This window comes from Gymnoscopelus braueri (assembly GCF_963280865.1).
Source record: "Gymnoscopelus braueri genome assembly, chromosome: 24".
Classification (NCBI taxonomy): domain Eukaryota; kingdom Metazoa; phylum Chordata; class Actinopteri; order Myctophiformes; family Myctophidae; genus Gymnoscopelus; species Gymnoscopelus braueri.
The window spans coordinates 33,061,151-33,080,380 of NC_137626.1; the positions used below are offsets into that span (position 1 = coordinate 33,061,151).

Below are 19,230 nucleotides of genomic sequence, written 5' to 3' on the forward strand. Positions count from 1 at the left end.
TTAGAAACTCCTGCTGCTGTGTATCAAACACGATTCAAGTCTAATCTGAGAAAGAAGTTTCAGGTTTTGTCCACAAAACAAGGGAAAAAAACACTTCTGAAAGACATTTTCTCAGAGATTTACATCACAGAGGGTGGGAGTGGTGAGGTCAATAAAAACCATGAGGTCAGACAGATTGAACCATCATCTATGCAACCAGCAATACCAGAAAGGATAATCAGCTTTGAGAACATGTTTAAAACATTACCTGGAGAAGATGACCCAATAAGAACAGTGATGACAACGGGAGTGGCTGGCATAGGTAAAACAGTCTTAACACATAAGTGCGCTCTGGACTGGACAGAAGACAAAGCCAACCAGGATATCCTCTCCATGTTTCCATTCACATTCCGAGAGCTGAATAGGAAGAAGGACAAGGTTTTCAGCTTGATGGAGCTTCTTCATCATTACTTTGGTGAAACCAAGGAAGCAGAACTCTGCAGCTCTGACGGGTCCGGAGTTATGTTCATCCTTGATGGATTAGATGAATGTCGGCTTCCTTTAAACTTCGAGAACAATGAGATCTTGACCGATGTCAAAAAGCCAGCCTCCATGGACGTGCTGATGACAAACCTCATCATGGGACACCTGCTACCCTCTGCTCACATCTGGGTAACCACTCGACCTGCAGCAGCCGATCAGATACCTACTGATTGTGTTGACAGGATGACAGAAGTGAGAGGCTTCAATGATGCTCAGAAGGAAGAGTATTTCATGAAGAGATTCAGTGATAAGAATGTGGCCAAAACAATCTTCTTACAAATCAAGAAATCACAAAGTCTCCACAACTTCTGTCACATCCCAGTCTTCTGTTCCATCATGGCTGCAGTTCTGGAGAATGCGTTAAGAAAAGGAGAACAGGATGCTAAAGGAGCAACACCAAAGACCCTGGCAGAGATGTTCATCCACTACATGGTGGATCTGTCCAAACAGAATTATAAAAAGTATACTGACAGTGCTAAGATCCATTCTCATAGGAATCCAAAGGATAGTGATGTCATACTGTCTCTGGGAAAACTGGCTTTTGACCAGTTGGAGAATGGAAACCTGATCTTCAGTGAAGAAGACCTCGAAAAGTATGGCTTTGATATCAGAGATGCCGCTGTGTGCTCAGGAGTGTTCACACAGGTCTTGACAGAGGAGTATGGGTTGTACGAGGACCAGGCGTTCTGCTTTGTCCATCTGAGTGTTCAGGAGTTTCTTGCTGCTCTTTATGTCTTTGTGTCATTCATCAACAATGGTGATAATGTACTGTCAGAAACAAAAAAAACATGTTGTCAAAGCTTGTCAAAGCTATTTAGAGACCAGGAAGATGTCTACCAGAGTGCTATAGACAAGGCCTTAGAGAGTCCCAAAGGACACCTGGACTTGTTCCTTCGTTTTCTGCTGGGCCTCTCATTGGAGACCAATCAGACTCTCTTACGACGATTGCTTGATGTGAAGACAGGAAATAGGTCTAAGGCAAATAAGAAGACAATTGAGTACATCAAGAACAAGATCAGGAAGAATCTGTCTCAAGAGAGAAGCATCAATCTGTTCCACTGTCTGAATGAGCTGAATGACCATTCTCTAGTAGAGGAGATCCAACAATCCCTGAGTTCAGGAAGTCTCTCCGCAGACAAACTCTCTCCTGCTCAGTGGTCAGCTCTGGTCTTTATCTTGCTGTCATCAGAAAAGGAACTAGACGTGTTTGACCTGAGGAAATACTCTGCTTCAGAGGAGTGTCTTCTGAGGCTGTTGCCAGTAGTCAAAGCCTCCAAAAGAGCCCAGTAGGTGCACTGATAATAACTGGTTAGATTCAATATTATGTTATTTTATTTTAATAGAAAATAAAATACAATATTCATTAATTTATTTTCTTCAGGCTAAGTGGCTGTAACCTTTCAGAGAGATGTTGTAAGGAGTTATCATCAGTTCTCAGCTCCAGCTTCAGTTTGAGAGAAATTGACCTCAGCAACAATGATCTACAGGATAAAGGAGTGGACTTGCTCTCTGCTGGACTGGCGAGTAAGCACTGTATACTGGAAACTCTCAGGTCAGTAAGTAGGCGCACTGATAACTAGAAAAAGTGCTCCTCGGAGCAGAGGTCTCCGCCTATAGAGATCATGTGTACCGATGTGCGTGAAATTTAGATAAAATCTGAAGGCTTAATATCCCAAAATGTGTTTTACATAAGTCGGCCTCCTGGTAGCGCTATAAAAGGCAAATGTCAAAAAGGCAGATGTTTTTCCCTGGCCTCTAGGGAGTGTGCGTGCAATTTTCACGCAGATCGGCCTGTTATAGCGCCACCATGAGGCTGATTTAAACATTTTCAAGTGGCATTTCTTCCTCGGCCTAGTGGGAATGTGCGTGTAAAATTTCATGGAAATCGCAAGCTGCGTTCAAAAAACGCTGGCACCCCATGGATGAAGCGGATACCTGGCAATACACAACATAGAGTAAAATATACACAATATACTACTCACACTACACAGCCATCAGTGTGGAGGAGGCCGCGTTCATGTACTCAAGATTAAATAAATCATAACACACTCTGAGGTACTTAAAGGTGCTGTGTGCATGGGTCTTACTTTAAATATTATATGCATAGCATACATGTACAGTTTGTGTGCACTGCACTGTGTGTATATGAGTAGCTAGGTATGTGTGCATAATTATGTTTGTGTGTATAGGTTGTCAGGCTGTCTGGTCACAGAGCAAGGCTTTTCTTCTCTGGCCTCAGCTCTGATCTCCAACCCCTCCCATTTGAAAGTGTTGGACCTGAGCAAAAATCATCCAGGAGACGTCGGTACGGCGCTACTGTCTGCTAGACAGAGGGATCCACACTGCAGCTTGGAGGCTCTCAGGTATGGAGACACTTGATGTCACTCAGTGTCAATGTGCTCTAGTAGGTTTATAGTATGCTAACACCATGATGATGTATAGTGTTTAATGGTTTATCGTGTGAAATCATTATCATTTATTGTTTCAATTTTTTAAGAGATAATACAGGCCTGACTTTGTCTCTCCCTCACCCCCAGTGTTGACCATGGTGGAGTGTGTTGGCTGAAACGAGGTCTAAAGAAGTGCCCAATAAGTAAGTGTGTATTCTGCTCTATTCATGACATCAAAACAGCACACATCATGTTATCACATACAGTCAGAGGTTTCATTAAATAATAGGATAGTAGGAATAGTAGGATATAGTAGGATGTAGGATAATTATGCAGTGGTGTAAAGTAACTAAGTACATTTACTCAAGTGCTGTACAATTTTGAGGTACTTTTTTTTTAGGTAAGAGTATTTCCAATTGTCTATACTTTTACTTCTACTCCACTACATCTCGGAGGCAAATATTGTACTTTTACGCCACTACAATTATTTGAAAACTTTAGTTACTAGTTACTTTGCAGATATAAATGATTACATTATAAAACATGCATTAACCACTTTAGCCCTATTTTATACCTCGGCTATTTGAAAATAGCCAAACTACAAGCTCACAACGCGTCACATTGCGACGCGTTGTGAGCTTGTAGATCTGCTATTTTCAAACATTCTAGTACTTTTACTTTTGGTACTTTAAGTACATTTTTATACCAATACTTTTGTACTTTTACTCAAGTCAATTTTGAATTCCGGACTTTTACTTGTAACAGAGTACTTCTACATTGCAGTATTGATACTTTTACTTAAGTAAAACATGTGAGTACTTTTTCCACCACTGAGGATATGATATGATATAGGGTAGTATTTATTCATACATTATTATTAAGTTGTATTTGTTTGTAAACTGGTGTTGTATTGTTCTCCCATCAGATGTCATTCATTCAAGGAACTGATTTGATACCATTGATTACTGAAAAATCCCCTGTCCTTCGATACCAAATGTCAATATCTAAGGACTAAATGTTATGAGTCATGAGCATGCAGCATACATGATTAATGGGATGGTGTCGCTTGTAAAAATTTATCTACAAGCTTACAACACATTGTGCAGTTACACAACAAAGTATAAAGTAGGCTTGAGGGAGAGACACAGCACAGTAAAATCCAGCAGTTACAAATGGTTTAGGGTCCATTTGGTTCCATTTATACACTCTCACGTGCACTGTCTTGTAACAGATCAACTCATGCAGCTCACTAAATAAATACTTTGAGATAGTGGATAAATTTATATCTGCAGTATTTTAATTTCCCCGCCTCGTTCATCCCCGTCTAAGGACAGGAGGACACTCACAGCATGTGTCCCCATGAGATGAATCATAGCACTGAAAAAAGGTTGTTGTCCTGATATTCAGGCAGCGAATGACGGCTCGCCCTGTCCAAGATGAGCATGGGCAGATATGAGCAGTGAAGAGAGTCTGGTTATGGTGGTCCTGAGAGGCTGTTTTGTATGATGTAATCCTGCTTGTCCCGTTAACATTGATAAGCAGTTAGTTAATCAATGTCATAGTGAATTAATGAGCAACTGAGCACTGACATCAAATGGAATGCGCTCAATCTTCTCTAATTGGTATTAGTTGAATGTGGGCTTTATACTGGGGGAACTGTACTAGGCATGGGACGATTTCATATCACAATTATTGTAGCCCAAATAATCACAATTTACGATATTATCGCAAATGTATGCAAATTATGCTTGTATAATTCTTAAGATATTTTTGGGGCTTTTTGCCTTTATTGATAGAGTGAGTGGAGACAGACGAATGAAAGAGAGAGACGGGCAGTGACATACAGCAAAGAACATAAGGAGCCTAGAGTTAGGAGCCTAGGTGCCCGAACCGTTACGCCAGCCCGGACTAGCCTGGTTCCAGAAAATTAGGTCTGGCCCCTCTCAATAGATATTTTATTTCTCTCCCTCCGAAGTTGTGAGGCACCAATCAGAGCCCAGTACGCAAATATGGGGTGGGTTTATCATCAGAGGCATTTTTTAAATTTGCCCCTCGGAAATGCAGGTTCCACACAGAGATTCCAGACTAATATCTACGCAGTGATATTAGTCCATGCCAGGCTAAGCCCGGACCACAACACAACAGACACTGGAATCACTTGACCTGTAATTGTTTAACAAATATATTTATTGTCTCACAAATTGACTATCATTTGCACAAAAAAAAAGGAAAAAAAAAAAACATTTGAACTGTGTAAATATCAGATGCTGTGTCACATGAAGGTGGATAAAACAGAATGTAAACATCTTAAGTAATCTCAACTTCCAAGTAATCATTCACAAATATAAGATGCCCCTGCATAGACACAACCTAGACGGATGAATTGACCCAATATTATTACTTTTATTACTTTATACGTAAACAATGATTGTATTATTTATCATTCAGATGTAAGTGAAGATGACCACTCTACTTCTATCGCTATATATATAAATATCAATCTTACCATGCAGGCCCGGCGCCACGGGGGTGCCTGAGGGGGCCTGGCACCCTCAGTTTCACATTTTTTTTTTTTTTTTTTTTTCATAATTTTTTTTTTGATAAAAAATCTGTAAAATCAGGCAAAAATAAGAATTAAATAACATAAACCTAACCCTAATCTCTCAAGAACAGATTCTGCTCTGCGTTTGAATCTGTCGGGGAGGTTCGTCTTAACATGTACGCAGTAGCCTACAAGTGGGCGTGCCTTCAGATCAGGAAGCAGGCCGCGCTTTACCCAATCAAATGTAGTGGGCGGGATTCACGTGTCCGTCGATCCTTCCCCACTCGAAACAAGCCTAAACTAATTTAACAATAGCGTCCGCGGAGCAGACAAAACCACGGAAAGATATTCACATTTTAACTTGCTCTTTCATCATAGAAACAAGTGGGCTTATAACCAAAACGATCCATGTTCTCTGGGAGAAGTGGTGTTAGTGTTCCGTGTAGAAATATTGCTAGTGGGAATGAAAACATAGTCGCACCACCGGAAGTGGAGCGGTGAAGGCAGACCAAAACCCTGGTTTCCTTGCGCACGGGTGCTACGTTTTCTTCCGCCCAGAGCCAACTGACATAGTAACACACAGCAGAGGTCGCTGTGTTTCCTTTTCAGTTGGTTCTGGGTTCCCAGATTGACCTAACCCTAACCCTAAAACCGAAATAAAGTAACAAAAAAACGCCCCAAATTGCCAAAATCCACCCAATAACCGCAAATATTGGAATTTGGTAATTGCATTGCATTGCATTAATAGTCTACATTGCTCAAATATTCACATTTACACATTGAAATTCTTTATTAGGAATAACCCCTTGAGTACCAGCATCTTGTTTTCAAGGGGGTCCTGAAGACAGCAGCGCAATATGTAAACACAATACAAAACATAAATAAATAAAAAAGCAAAAAAATATATCAACCAGACAATCAAATTGTCTTTATTTTCCTAACAAAGGATTTCAATACAAAGGTTTGATTCTGTGTCAAATATTTGAAAGCTGGAAAGAAAAAGGGCAAAATTACAACTTGTTACTGCCACTGATATACTCTATAGTAGTGGTTCCCAAACTGTGGGTCAGGACGCCCAGGGGGGTCCCCAAATTATTTCAGGGGGTCCCCAGATGATTAGCTTACGGTGCAAAATAGTTTTTTCACTCAACAGGAAACAAACCAGCATACAGTATAAGTGTATACAGGGTATCTGCACATTTCTAAAGTTAGAATTTAATGACCTTTAAGACCTTTTTAATACCAAATTGTCAAATATTACGTAAGAAAGAGGCAAACATTGTGAAAATAGACGATCTACAAGCTCACAATGTGAGCTTGTAGTTCGATTATTTTCTCAATATTTATCTGTGCAACTGTGTGATTATGTTGAGGGGTCGCGGCCTGAAAGGTTTGGGAACCCTTGCTCTATAGGGCTAAAGTGGTGAATGTATGTTTTGTAATAATAATTAAAAGTAATTATAAACTGCATTTTTCAAATAATTGCAGGGAAGTAAAATTACAATATTTGCCTCTGAGATGTAGTGGAGTAGAAGTAAAAGTATTTAAAATTGGAAATAGTCCAGTAAAGTAAAAATACAAAAACATAGTACTTCAGTACAGCACTACTGAGTCATTTACGCGAGTGTCAGAATTTAGAGTTCTGACACTCGCGTTCACTTCTTCGGGCCAGGTCTTCTACATAGCAATCTATTGGCGAATAGTGACAAAGCCCTAAACCGGAAGTTCATGGAATGCATTGAAGTCTATGGCTCCTTGTCACTATTTCCAGTTTACATGAAGCACGTGACCGGCGCTGTTTCTGCCCCCTCATTGGCACAACTCTCTAATACAAGGCTATGGTGATAGGTTGTGAGCTTGAAGTTTCACAGTTAAAATAATTATGGCTCTATATAATATTAAAGTAAAGTATAGATACTCAAAATATGTACTTAGTTACTGTCCACCAATGCTCAAGAGTTACAAGTACATTAGGTTGGTTGACGTGGTTCTATTTGTACCCTCTCAGAGTTATAAATGGGTTACTGTAGATAGATACCTTTATTTCCCGCAGGGGAAAATCAGTTAGGGTCCATTTGGTTCCATTTGTACCCTCTCAGAGTTACAATTGGGCAGTTAGCACAGTGAAAGTACTGTATTGTATTTTTTTTATTTTTTTTAAGTGAAAAATAAATAGCCAATCTACAAGCTCACAACTCATTGCATCTATTGCAGCTATTTCAAATAGCCATAAGTGTAAAATACTGTAGTACTGAAGTGGTTAATTAATGTTTTCAAATAATAATCTAAATATGCAAATTAACTAGTAACTAAAGCTGTCAAATAATTGTAGTGGAGTAAAAAGTACAATATGTTCTGCTGAGATGTCGCAACGCATCGCGACACGTTGTGAGCTTGTAGATCGGCTATTTTTGAATAGTATAAAAGTATAAAATAGGGCATAAGTGGTTAATATATGTGAATTATCTTCTTTTCATTCATTATTAATAATAATATGTATACATCATAATTAAGTTGCATTTGTTTGTAAACTGATGTTGTATTGTATCTTGTTCTCTCATCAGATGTGTGTAAACTCACACTGGATCCAAACACAGCACACAGAGACCTCTCTCTGTCTGAGAACAACAGGAAGGTGACATGTGTGGAAGAGGATCAGAAGTATCCTGATCACCCAGACAGATTTACATTCTATGTACAGGTGATGTGTAGAGAGAGTCTGATTGGACGCTGTTACTGGGAGGTAGAGTGGAGGGGAGAGGTTGATATAACAGTGACATACAGAGGAATCAACAGAGGATGGGGTCCTAACAGTGCGTTTGGATTAAATAACAAGTCCTGGTGTCTGCAATGTGATGATGTTAAATACATCTACTCCTTCAATAAAGGATTAAGCTCAAACCCTATCAGTATCTCTGCCACCCCCAACAGAGTAAGAGTGCATGGCAGTAACAACAGAGTAGGAGTGCTTGGCAGTAACAACAGAGTAGGAGTACATGGCAGTAACAACAGAGTAGGAGTGTATGTGGACTGGCCGGCTGGCACTGTGTCCTTTTACAAAGTGTCCTCTGGCACACTGACACACTTGTACACCGTCCAGCACACGTTCACTGAACCCCTCTATGCTGGGTTTGGGTTCTATAAGCCTGGCTCCTCAGTGTCTCTGTGTCAGAGAGAGGGGGAGGAGGAGGAGGAGGAGGAGGAGGAGGAGGAGGAGGAGCTGTAGTAGCAGGGTTAGGGTTATAGGGTATAACAGAGTTCTGGGTTCAGTATGACTCCTCAGTGTGTGTGTGTGTGTGTGTGTGTGTGTGTGTGTGTGTGTGTGTGTGTGTGTGTGTGTGTGTGTGTGTGTGTGTGTGTGTGTGTGTGTGTGTGTCTCAGAGAGAAGAGGTTCAGTAGTAGCATCCTGTGTCCTGGAAGAACGCTTGCATTCCTTCTCTCTCACGCACGCACGCACGCACGCGCGCACGCGCGCGCGCACGCACGCACGCACGCACGCACGCACGCACGCACACACACACACACACACACACACACACACACACACACACACACACACACACACAGTAAAATCCTCAAAATTACAAATATGTTAGGATCCATTTGTTTACATGTGTAACATCTAGCAGTAACACATGGGTTGGGGTCCATTTGGTACCGTTTGTACACTCTCAGAACTACATATGGGTTAGGGTTCAATGTGTACTGACAGTTTTCAAATTAGGATTCATTTGGTTTAATTTGTACCCTCTGACAGTTACAAATGGGTTAGGACAAATCACAATGGTTCCCAAACTGGAAGTCGGGACCCCCAGGGGGATCCCCAAATGATTTTGGGGGTAACACATTAATTTATGTTTTGTATTAATAATCTAAATCTGCAAAGTAACTAAATCTGTCAAATCATTTCTGTGGAGTAAAAACTACATTATTTGCCTCAGAAATGTAGTGGAGTAGAAGCATTGAAAATGGAAATACTCAAGTAAAGTAGAAGTACTTCAAAATTGCAGACAGGAACAGTACTTGAGTAAATGTACTTAGTTACTTTGCACCACTGTCCATGTGTACACTCAGACATACAAAAATCAGCATATACACTGACACGCACACACTACATTATTTTTGGTTTAATCCTTTAACATAAGACTGAAGCATGCATAGAGTCAATAAGCCATTTATGATGGCATGTTGTTGCTTTTTAAACTCTGTCATATATAAACTACATGATGTTTGATACAAAGATGCTGTTATTCTCTTCATTCATGTGGGAGTCTTTTGACGTCTGTATTTTCCTTGAAGAGTCAAGGACAGTAGAAAATGTCACGATTGACTGATCAAATATTGTCTTGATGTAATCACTCACTATGCTTTTATTTTGCAAATGTAAAGTTGAGTTGGACAAGAATGTCATGACTGCTAATGATGTACATTGTTATCAAGTATTATGACAATAAACTTCAACTTACTTCATTCTCTTTGAAAAGCACATCTGTTCATTATTCATATTTTTGAATACATAACAAAAAATTAATATCCTTTGTCTAGGAGTAATCACATCACTTATTGTGCAAGAAGATTTGATGATTATGTTGATTTAAACACTTAAAGGATCAAGGTCACTTCATTTGTCCCTTAGACTGTCTTAGAGGAATGTGTGTTGGACATGAGACTATATACAATTATAGTATTATTTTAACATACAAAGATCAACTTAAAGATGTCAGTCTGTCAGCCAAAAATAGCCAATGTACAAGCTCACAACGCGTCATAACATGAACATGCTGTGAGCTTGTAGATCGGCTATTTTCACAAAATTTCCATCCATCAGTGCTAGTTTGCATTTAATACAATGATGGCTCTGGGGAAGAAGCTCTGTTTGAGTCTCTCTGTCTTTTCTTTGATAGAACTGTAGCGCCTCCTAGAGGGCATCCGGAGACAAGGTGCATGAGAGTCCTGTCTAGTTATAGTTTCCTGGTTAGACGAGGAGCTATGGACATTTTAAATGCAACCCTACCCTTCTCTGCTGCTTGTCAAAGGCTTTTTTTACTGCAGCTTGATTGATCTGTAGCCCAAAGAAGGGGAAGAGCTCATCAGTTTGAATGGTTTGACCAGGCCGGGAACAAGCTCACCACAAGCTGTTTTTACACTACGATGAAGCAGTGCATACATTCTGTACATTTTAAACTATAGGATACCAGGTAAACAATGAATCCAGCATCTGTCTAAAACCAATATGCTCTCTAAACAACATTCTGTCCAATTGAAGTACCAGGTGAACAATGATAGGGGTTCCATGGCCTAATGAAATTTGTTTTAAAAAGTTTGAAAACGCCTGGCCTAAGGCCTAAGGCAGTGGTTCTCAAAGTGGGGTTTGCATAATTTGTTAATAGGTCAATAGCATCAGCATCACAATCATTTTGTGATCCAATGGATCTGATGTACTGTAGTTATTATTTAGTCACAAGCTCTTGTTAATACTTTTAAATGGTTAAATATTTATATTAAAAAACACAGCCACTCTTAACCCTTGCATTGTGTTAGAAAACTGCATCCACTTGTGGTGTTAGCGGGTCAAATTTGACCCGTGATTTAAATCAGCCCAAAATACTAAAAAAATAAGTATTTTCATTAATATTTTCCTCCCACCTCATAGCTGACTTGTAATGCATTCATATCCATGTAAACACTTTTAAAATATTATGTTGGGTTAGGGCTAGGGTTTCATCTTTCAAAATATCTTGTTTTCTATTATAAAAATGTTAAAATTCACTCATTAGATTTCCTATAATGAAGGCAATGGATAATGATGTTATCTAGCTAGAATAGAATAATTAAGAATAATAATTAGAACACACTTCCAAAAATAAAAAATAAAAATAAAAACTTGTTTTCGTTTTTTAACTTTAAAAAATGTTAAAATTATAAAAAATAGTGACACTAGTGGTGTTAGGGTCCGAAATTACCCGTATACCATAGAAGGTAAAAAGTCATTTATTTTGACTCAAACTTTATTTTACTTCTGATAGCAAATGCTAATTGAGGACAAGTCTCTCTCACTCTCAAACATGTAAACATTGAATATTGACAATATGGGGGGGAATTCAGCCACACTTCTTTGCCGGGTCATTTCGGACCCTAACACCAAAAGTGTCATTTTTTTTTGAGACCATCAAAATTAATTAAAATGATGATAAATACTTTTGTTGCGTTAAAATGGCTATTTCTGAGGATATCATGACGCCTCGTTCCAATAAAGAAATGTAAAGGGTACTTTTTACCTATTTAAACTTGAAAACGGGTCAAAAAAGACCCTAACACTAAATTGGTGTTTCCGCTCAGGAAACACCAATAAACTCAAGGAACGGCACACCAACCTCCGCACCATGGGAGACCGAGCATTCTATGCAGCTGCCCCCCGGCTGTGGAACTCACTCCCAGACCATCTCAGAGCTCCACAATCTGTGATCACTTTTAAGAGAGCACTAAAAACCTACCATTTTAACAAAGCATTTGGTTAGCTTTTTAAGACGGTTTTAATAACCCTGTCTCTCCTTTTTAAACTTGTTTTAAACATGTTTTAACCCTGTTTTAGACTTTTTGATTTTTTGATTCTCTTGCAAATGGTTTTCTTTTCTGTTTTATTATGTACTGTAGCACTTTGAGGTTTGTTTCAAATGTAAAGTGCAATACAAATAAAATGTATTATTATTATTATTATTACTAACACAATAGAAGGGCCAGTGGTTCTCAAACTTGTTCATTTTTTTTCTTCAAAAATAGCAGATATACAAAGCCAACATAACATGGATAAAGTGGTTAAAATGATTGTGATGCCGTGTGAACTACTTTAGCTGGGGACCACGTGGAACCCCCCCCCCCCCCCCCAGGGTTGTGAGCTTGTAGATCGGCTATGTTTGCTACGTTTGTGACACTGTAGTGAGTCGAAATACGGAGATACAATGTTTCTGCCCAGCAGTAACGACATGTGTTCTCGAGTTGGGTTACACATTGTTGCTGTCGGGCAGAAACCTCGTATCTCCACTTTTCAACCTTTTTATATTTAAAATTAATGTCCTACTTCGTCATACAGTGTCACTCAAAAGTAGCAAAACATAGCCAAAAAAAAATAATATTAAAAAAAAAAAATAATATTAAAAAAATATGACATGCTTTAAAACCTTGACATTTTTTTTCCATTGTGATACTGATGAATAGGAACTTAGGACTTATTGCACTACCAGTCGTTATCACCATGGCAACCCACCAGTCATTAGGCCTACATCAGTGGTTTTCAAAGTGGGGTCCAGGAGGGACCCCCAGGAGTCCTTGGGGGGTTCCAGGGGTCCCCCTGCTAAATGAGCTTGTAGATCTGCTATTTTTGAAAAATCGAGAAAATGAGTGCACATCTTTGAATATATATACATATTTTTAAAGCAAACATTGTTTACTCTGTTACAACTTCTGAGGGTCCTGGAACAAAATATGTTGAGATGGGGGTCCACGGCCAAATACATTTTTGCGAACAACCGATATTATAGCAACATCAGTTAGGATTTAGAAGACATTTGTAGAATCCCCAGAAGCAAAGATTTGAGTTACAAATGTTCGCTTTAAAAATATTTATGTTCAAAGACCCACGATTTTTCAACAACAAAAAAAAACAGATCTACAAGCTCATAGCGCGGCACTCTGTGCAGCGCTATGAGCTTGTATATCTGCTATTTTTGAATAGCCCAAAGAAATCTAAAAAGGACAGAGATGTGGTTTGAATGGGTAGACAGTGGTGGGTAGACAGTGGTGGACAGTGGTGGAAAAAGTGCTAATTTTTTTTACTCAAGTAAAAGTATCAATACTGCAATGTAGATATAATCTGTTACAAGTAGAACACTTGTATTCAACATGTACTTGAGTAAAAGTACAAAAGTATCGGCATCGAAATATACTTAAAGTACCAAAAGTAAAAGTACTCATTGTGCAGAATGTCCCATTTCACAAGTTCAAAATGTATAGAAAATCCTTTGAAAATAGCCGATCTACAAGCTCACAATGTGTCGCATCGCGAGCTTGTAGATCTGCTATTTTCAAATAGCCGACATATATATACAGCTGAAGTTTTGTAATAATAATTAAAATCTACAAAGTAACTAGTAACTAGTCTTCATACAATTGTAGTGGAGTAAAAGTACAATAGTTTCCTCTGAGATGTAGTGGAGTAGAAGTAAAAGTATTGAAAATTTTAAATACCGAGGAAAGGAAAAAATACCTCAAAATCTTACTTAAGTACAGTACTTGAGTAAATGTACTTAGTTACTTTACACCACTGATGGTAGAGTATGTTATTACAATATCACTACTACATCTGTATGGTAGAGTATGTTAATACAATATAACTAGCACATCTGCAGTGATTTGAGGTGGTCCCCCTACTCTTCCATTGAGACAGTTAGACCTTGGTGTCGGGGTCGAATACCTATGGTTGACAATGTCATTGAGGTTATTTGAAGCAGACGGCACACCAGATTGATCACTACTGTCGACGGGCCGCCATCTTTATTAATAGTTTTGACATTGTTGCAATTCCCTCTCTCTTGATTCTGGATCAATCGGTAATCGACGAGGCACGAGGAGTCAGAGACACACGATTTCAAGGTTGTGGTGATTGTGCTTTAACCCTTTAAGACCGGGAACGCATCCCTGTGTCATTTTTGGATTTCTTTGGGCTATTCAAAAATGGCAGATATACAAGCTCATAGCACTCGGTGCCTATGATTGCTACTGTCAGTGGTGGAAAAAAGTGGTGGAAAAAAGTATTCAAATTCTTTACTTAAGTAAAAGTATCAATACTGCAATATAGAAATACTCTGTTAGGGCGCGCTCCCACCAAGAGTTGGCTGGCCGCTGTAAAACGCAGGTTGTGCGCGGCCACAGTTTTTTGCAGCCAGCGGATTCTAAAAAACGGGAGTGTCGCGGCTGTCACTCACTTTCAGGAGCCTCCCCGTAGCCCACACCGCCTGTGCCTGCTGCCTTGAGCACCATGTTGCTTCCTGAGTCTTGAGACGGTCCGCCTTCGACTCACCCGATTGGACAGAGGGAGAAAATCAGCGCCTGCCTCCAGCAGTTTTATGCTTAGTCGCGGAGAGCAGATAAACGCAAGGTCTGCGCGACTAGCGGAAAAATCTGCTCTTGCGTGAATCAACGCATTTGCATTGACAATGCATTGGCAGATTCTGCAAACAGCGGCCAGCCAACTCTTGGTGGGAGCGCGCCGGGCAAGAGTTGGCTGGCCGCTGTTAAACGCAGGTTGTGCGCGGCCACAGTTTTTTGCAGCCAGCGGATTCAAAAAAACGCTGTGACGCACCTGTCACTCACATTCAAGACCGTCCCCGTAGCCCGCACCGCCTGCTGCCTTGAGCACCATGGTGCTTCCTGAATCTTGGGACGGTCCGCCTTCAACTCACCCGATTGGACAGAGGGAGAAAATCGGCTCCTGCCTCCAGCAGTTTTATGCTTAGTCGCGGAGAGCAGATAAACGCAAGGTCTGCTCGACAAGCGGAAAAATCTGCTCTTGCGTGAATCCACGCATTTACATTGACAATGCATTGGCAGATTCTGCCCCAGAGGTAAAATAAAAGTGCGGTGGGAGCGCGCCCTTACAAGTAAAAGTCCAGAATTAAAAATGCACTTGAGTAAAAGTACAAAAGTATTGGCATCAAAATGTACTTAAAGCAAAAGTACCTAAAGTAAAAGTACAACAATATTTGAAAATAGCCTATGTATAAAATAGGGCTAAAGTGGTTAATGTATGTTTCATAATATCATAATTGAATATCTGAAAGGTAACTAGTAACTAAAGTTTTCAAATATGTAGTGGAATAAAAGTACAATATTTGCCTCTGAGATGTAGTGGAGTAGAAGTAAAAGTATTGGAAATAGGAATTACTCGTAAAGTACAAATACCTCAAAATTGTACTTAAGTACAGTACTGTACTTAAATAAATGTACTTTCCACCACTGGCTACTGTGCATTTCAAATAGAAATATTGTAGAATACTTTTGACTCCAATCCACTACATTTCTAGGAAGGGACTCTTGGAACCCAAACTTGCAGAAATATATTATGATTAACCACTTAAGCCCTCTTTTGAAAATAGCTGTCTCACAACTTGAGTGTGTAGATCTGCTATTTTCACAATTTCTGACCATTTACCATACTCACTAAGTATTATTATTTTTTGAATACTCAAGCATTTACTTTGAACATCAGAATAAAACACTAAACACGTTCTTCATGACTGGTGGTAAAACCCCTGGCATACACTTCATCTTATAGGGCATAGCAGTGGCGGCCATTTTCTGGTTCCACTTCAAAATACTCAATGCATTTTTCCCATTGACATTTCCAAAAATATTTATATCAATTCATTTAAGCCTAGAATCAAGCCATCCAGGGTCCTGGTGAATCATGACCATAAAACGTTTGATTCTGTGAAAAAACTTTTTTGAAAACGGCAAAACAAAGGGTATTTATTAAATATATGTAGTGCTCACTTGTGCCACTAGTCGGTGAGTGACACTTCTAGTTGTAACTTATAGTACCCAAGGCACTATAGTGTAATCTGGGCTAGTCTAGGTTTAGTTTAGGTTCGACTCTCTGGAGCTGTGGGGAATACTTAGTGAGACTCAGACACAAAATGTTAACTGATTGCCGGCTATTTATATAGAAAAATGATAAACATATAAAACAAACAAACATGTAAACAACAATGGGGAAATACAAAATGGTTGGTACCAACACTGTGGCAATTGTTTGGCCACTTCACTTATCACAGTTCACTGGCCCTCATTTATCAACGCAGCTTATAAACCGGCTTATATTTTTCCATATATTCGGCCGTACACCAACGTCGAAGTCACATTTATCAACGAATCCTACACAGCTGATCCGAGCCTACATTTGGTCCCAGGCTTGATAAATGTCACGGCTGGAACCTAGCGTCATTTAAATAACACGCCCTTAAATATTCTCAAAACGCCCCGATTTTACGACATGAAGAAGGACCAGAATACGACCAAAGACATCAAAAGCCAATGAGAAAGAGTTTCCCCCGCCTGCGATCGCCACACACGCACACGCACACGCCCCCCCCTCTCTCTCTCTGTCTCTCTCTCTCTCTCTCTCTCTTACACACACACACACACACACACACCCGCCCAGCGGTGTTTTTCATGTATTGTAATCCGTACCGTAGCGGTACAATCTTTGTCACGTAGGCTTGTAGCCTACATGAATGACATATTATGATACCAATCACATCGCCATGAATGGAATACGTTTGTATATTAATTTATTTAACCCATACCGAGCAGTGCACAAGCAGTCATGTAGGATATTCCCCGTGAGACGGCAGTGGTTTCGGTCCGTCCCGTTAATAAGAGATTGGAGCGTCGGGTTTATATCCTTAACCCATCCAGGTTGTAGTCTTCAAAACTCTCTATGACATAACTCCATACCATAGGACAAGCTACTGTAAGTTTGTACACCTCACTGTCCATGAAAAGATCGTCGGCAGTCCCGACCGCGGGACTCCCGAGTCCCGACGCAAAAGCGCTCGTATATTTTGAAAATAGCAGATCTACAAGCTCACAACGCGTCGCGATGCGACCCGTTTTTGAGCTTGCAGATCTGCTATTTTAAAATAGCCAATGCAACTGAATGACTGTTAAAGCAGTTTGTTTAAATTACTTTATAAAATGTTATATTTTCACAGGGATTAATTATTAGTGTGTAGATATACATTTAGGAGTGGATTATGTGTCCAGATGCCTGTCAGACAGTCAGACAATGCTGCTCCGCAGGTCTAGAATGGAATAAACGGGCGCAGCCAACGTCAACAACTGGTCTCGACCAGACGTGAGATCTCAGCGTATGGTAGGATGAAGCCCACGTCAGGATATATTGATAAATGCCTTGCCCTACGCCCATTATTTGGGCTGCACCGCGTTGATAAATGAGGGCCACTGTGTCTCTCTAATTTGGGTGCACCCTTCTAACTTGAACCTTCAGTAGTCACCTTTAAATTCAAGATAGTTTCTGTTCCAGTTCAATCAAATAACAATGAAAATAGGACAATTGCAAAATAGAAATCCACCCTTTAAATAGGTAACTATTTCCACTCAGTCACAGTTCCCAATTTGAGGAGGTAAGGTAAATTTCAGTATAATGTTAAGGGGTCAGAGTTCCAAGGATAAACCAGGAGGGTAGGTATCAGTATACGTGTCAGAGTTCCAGGTGGGTTCCAATACCTAGGAGGTAAGTATCTGGGTTCCAAGTTCCAGGGGGATTGTGTGTGCGTGTGTGTGTGTGGGAGAGTGGGAGAGAGGGGGAATTGGGAGTACTGCAGCTGAGAGTGGGGGAGTCTGCAGAAGTAGGCCTACCACACAGTAGAGTGCAGTAGAACTGTCCAGTGATCGCTGTCAATCACTCTCTAGATCCTGGGTGGGTTAGCTCGCCATCTATTGGAACGGTCACTGGAAAAGATCCAATCCAACAAAAAACCTGACCTGTCATCAGACAGGGCCAGAGAAATCCAATCAGTATCAGAGTATCTACGGTCTGTTTTCTATTCAGTTTTTAACCATGAAATAACATTACATGATCTTTTTTAAATGAAACAATAAATGAAATACTGTATGCAACACTGTGCATTTTTAAATCTTTGTACATACTTTTTAAACAAACATATGTATTTTAAACAAAAACATCTTCACATGAATTCAACTCTTGTCAAGTGCAATGCAAAATGGATTACATACATTTTGTAATCAACACTTGGAAACAAACTCCATTGTAAACCATTACATTAGAATGTGTTCACCATTAGCTCAAGTGTAACATGAAACAAAACAACATCCTTTAAATTAAAAGAATGAACAGTCTCACCGATTCTGTGAAACAGGCTGGGCACAAACATGAATTGCAATGGCTGCCCCAGTGAATCCACAATTGGGTTCTAGAAGTCAAACAATACCACACATCAAAACCAAAGTAATTTTAACTTATTCGTTACTCTTCAAATGAAAATATAACAACGGGTGAGTTACCTTGCTTCTCTGTGGTTTGCATATATTTATATTCTTCTAGATCTCAACTTCTCCTCTCTGTGTTCTGTGCTGTCTGTTCTGTGCAACAGTGGCTTTTTTTCTGGCTGTCTCCAACCTACAGCTGAACTGACTCTAGCTTGATTGGGGATTGGTTTGATTAGTGCAGGACTGCAGGTGTGTGTAACTGGCTGCCTTTGTAGGTCAGCCTGACCTGATGACTGCTAATTGGCCAGAACCACTATACAGAAGTCACTCTAATGTCATGTGTAGCCCACTCCATATCATGTGTGTTACATCCTCCCTTCTTGACGGTATGCACGTCCCTGTGCATTCAGATGACGAAGTTGCCTAGTCAAAGGTCTCCTAAATAGTCTGAGCAATCGAAACCTTGCATGGAACTTGCAAATGCCTCACTCAGGCCTTGGAAGAGGGAGTTCACAACAAATGATAAGGGTTGACCTAAACTAGAATATTGAAGTCTCTCAGGCCTCTCACGTTGTCTCTGAGAACGACGGACAGAGGTTTCAGTATCTTGGGGTAGATCATTCTGTATCTCTACTGAACTGGACTGTTCAGGTGCAGTTCCATTTTTTCCAGATTCCTCCTCTTCTTGCACATCTGACAACACTGGGGATGGCTCATTTACATTGAGAGACGTTTCCTCAGGTGGTTGCA

The 19,230-nt window shown here is 40.0% G+C and overlaps 2 protein-coding genes across 2 annotated transcripts in view; both read left to right on the forward strand.

Annotated features, from left to right (window-relative positions):
• Positions 1-19,230, forward strand: part of LOC308080590 (NLR family CARD domain-containing protein 3-like) — a gene marked incomplete at its 3' end in the record, with an annotated part of 110,718 nt that overhangs the window by 2,521 nt on the left and 88,967 nt on the right. The window lies entirely within an intron of this gene.
• On the forward strand, positions 117-18,685 carry LOC308080204 (NLR family CARD domain-containing protein 3-like; the record flags this gene model as incomplete). Its single annotated transcript, XM_080421980.1, has 6 exons — positions 117-1,808; positions 1,904-2,074; positions 2,712-2,885; positions 3,060-3,115; positions 8,019-8,621; positions 18,645-18,685. The coding sequence occupies exons 1-6, from the start codon at positions 190-192 to the stop codon at positions 18,683-18,685; spliced, it is 2,664 nt and encodes an 887-aa protein (XP_080278106.1). The 5' UTR covers positions 117-189.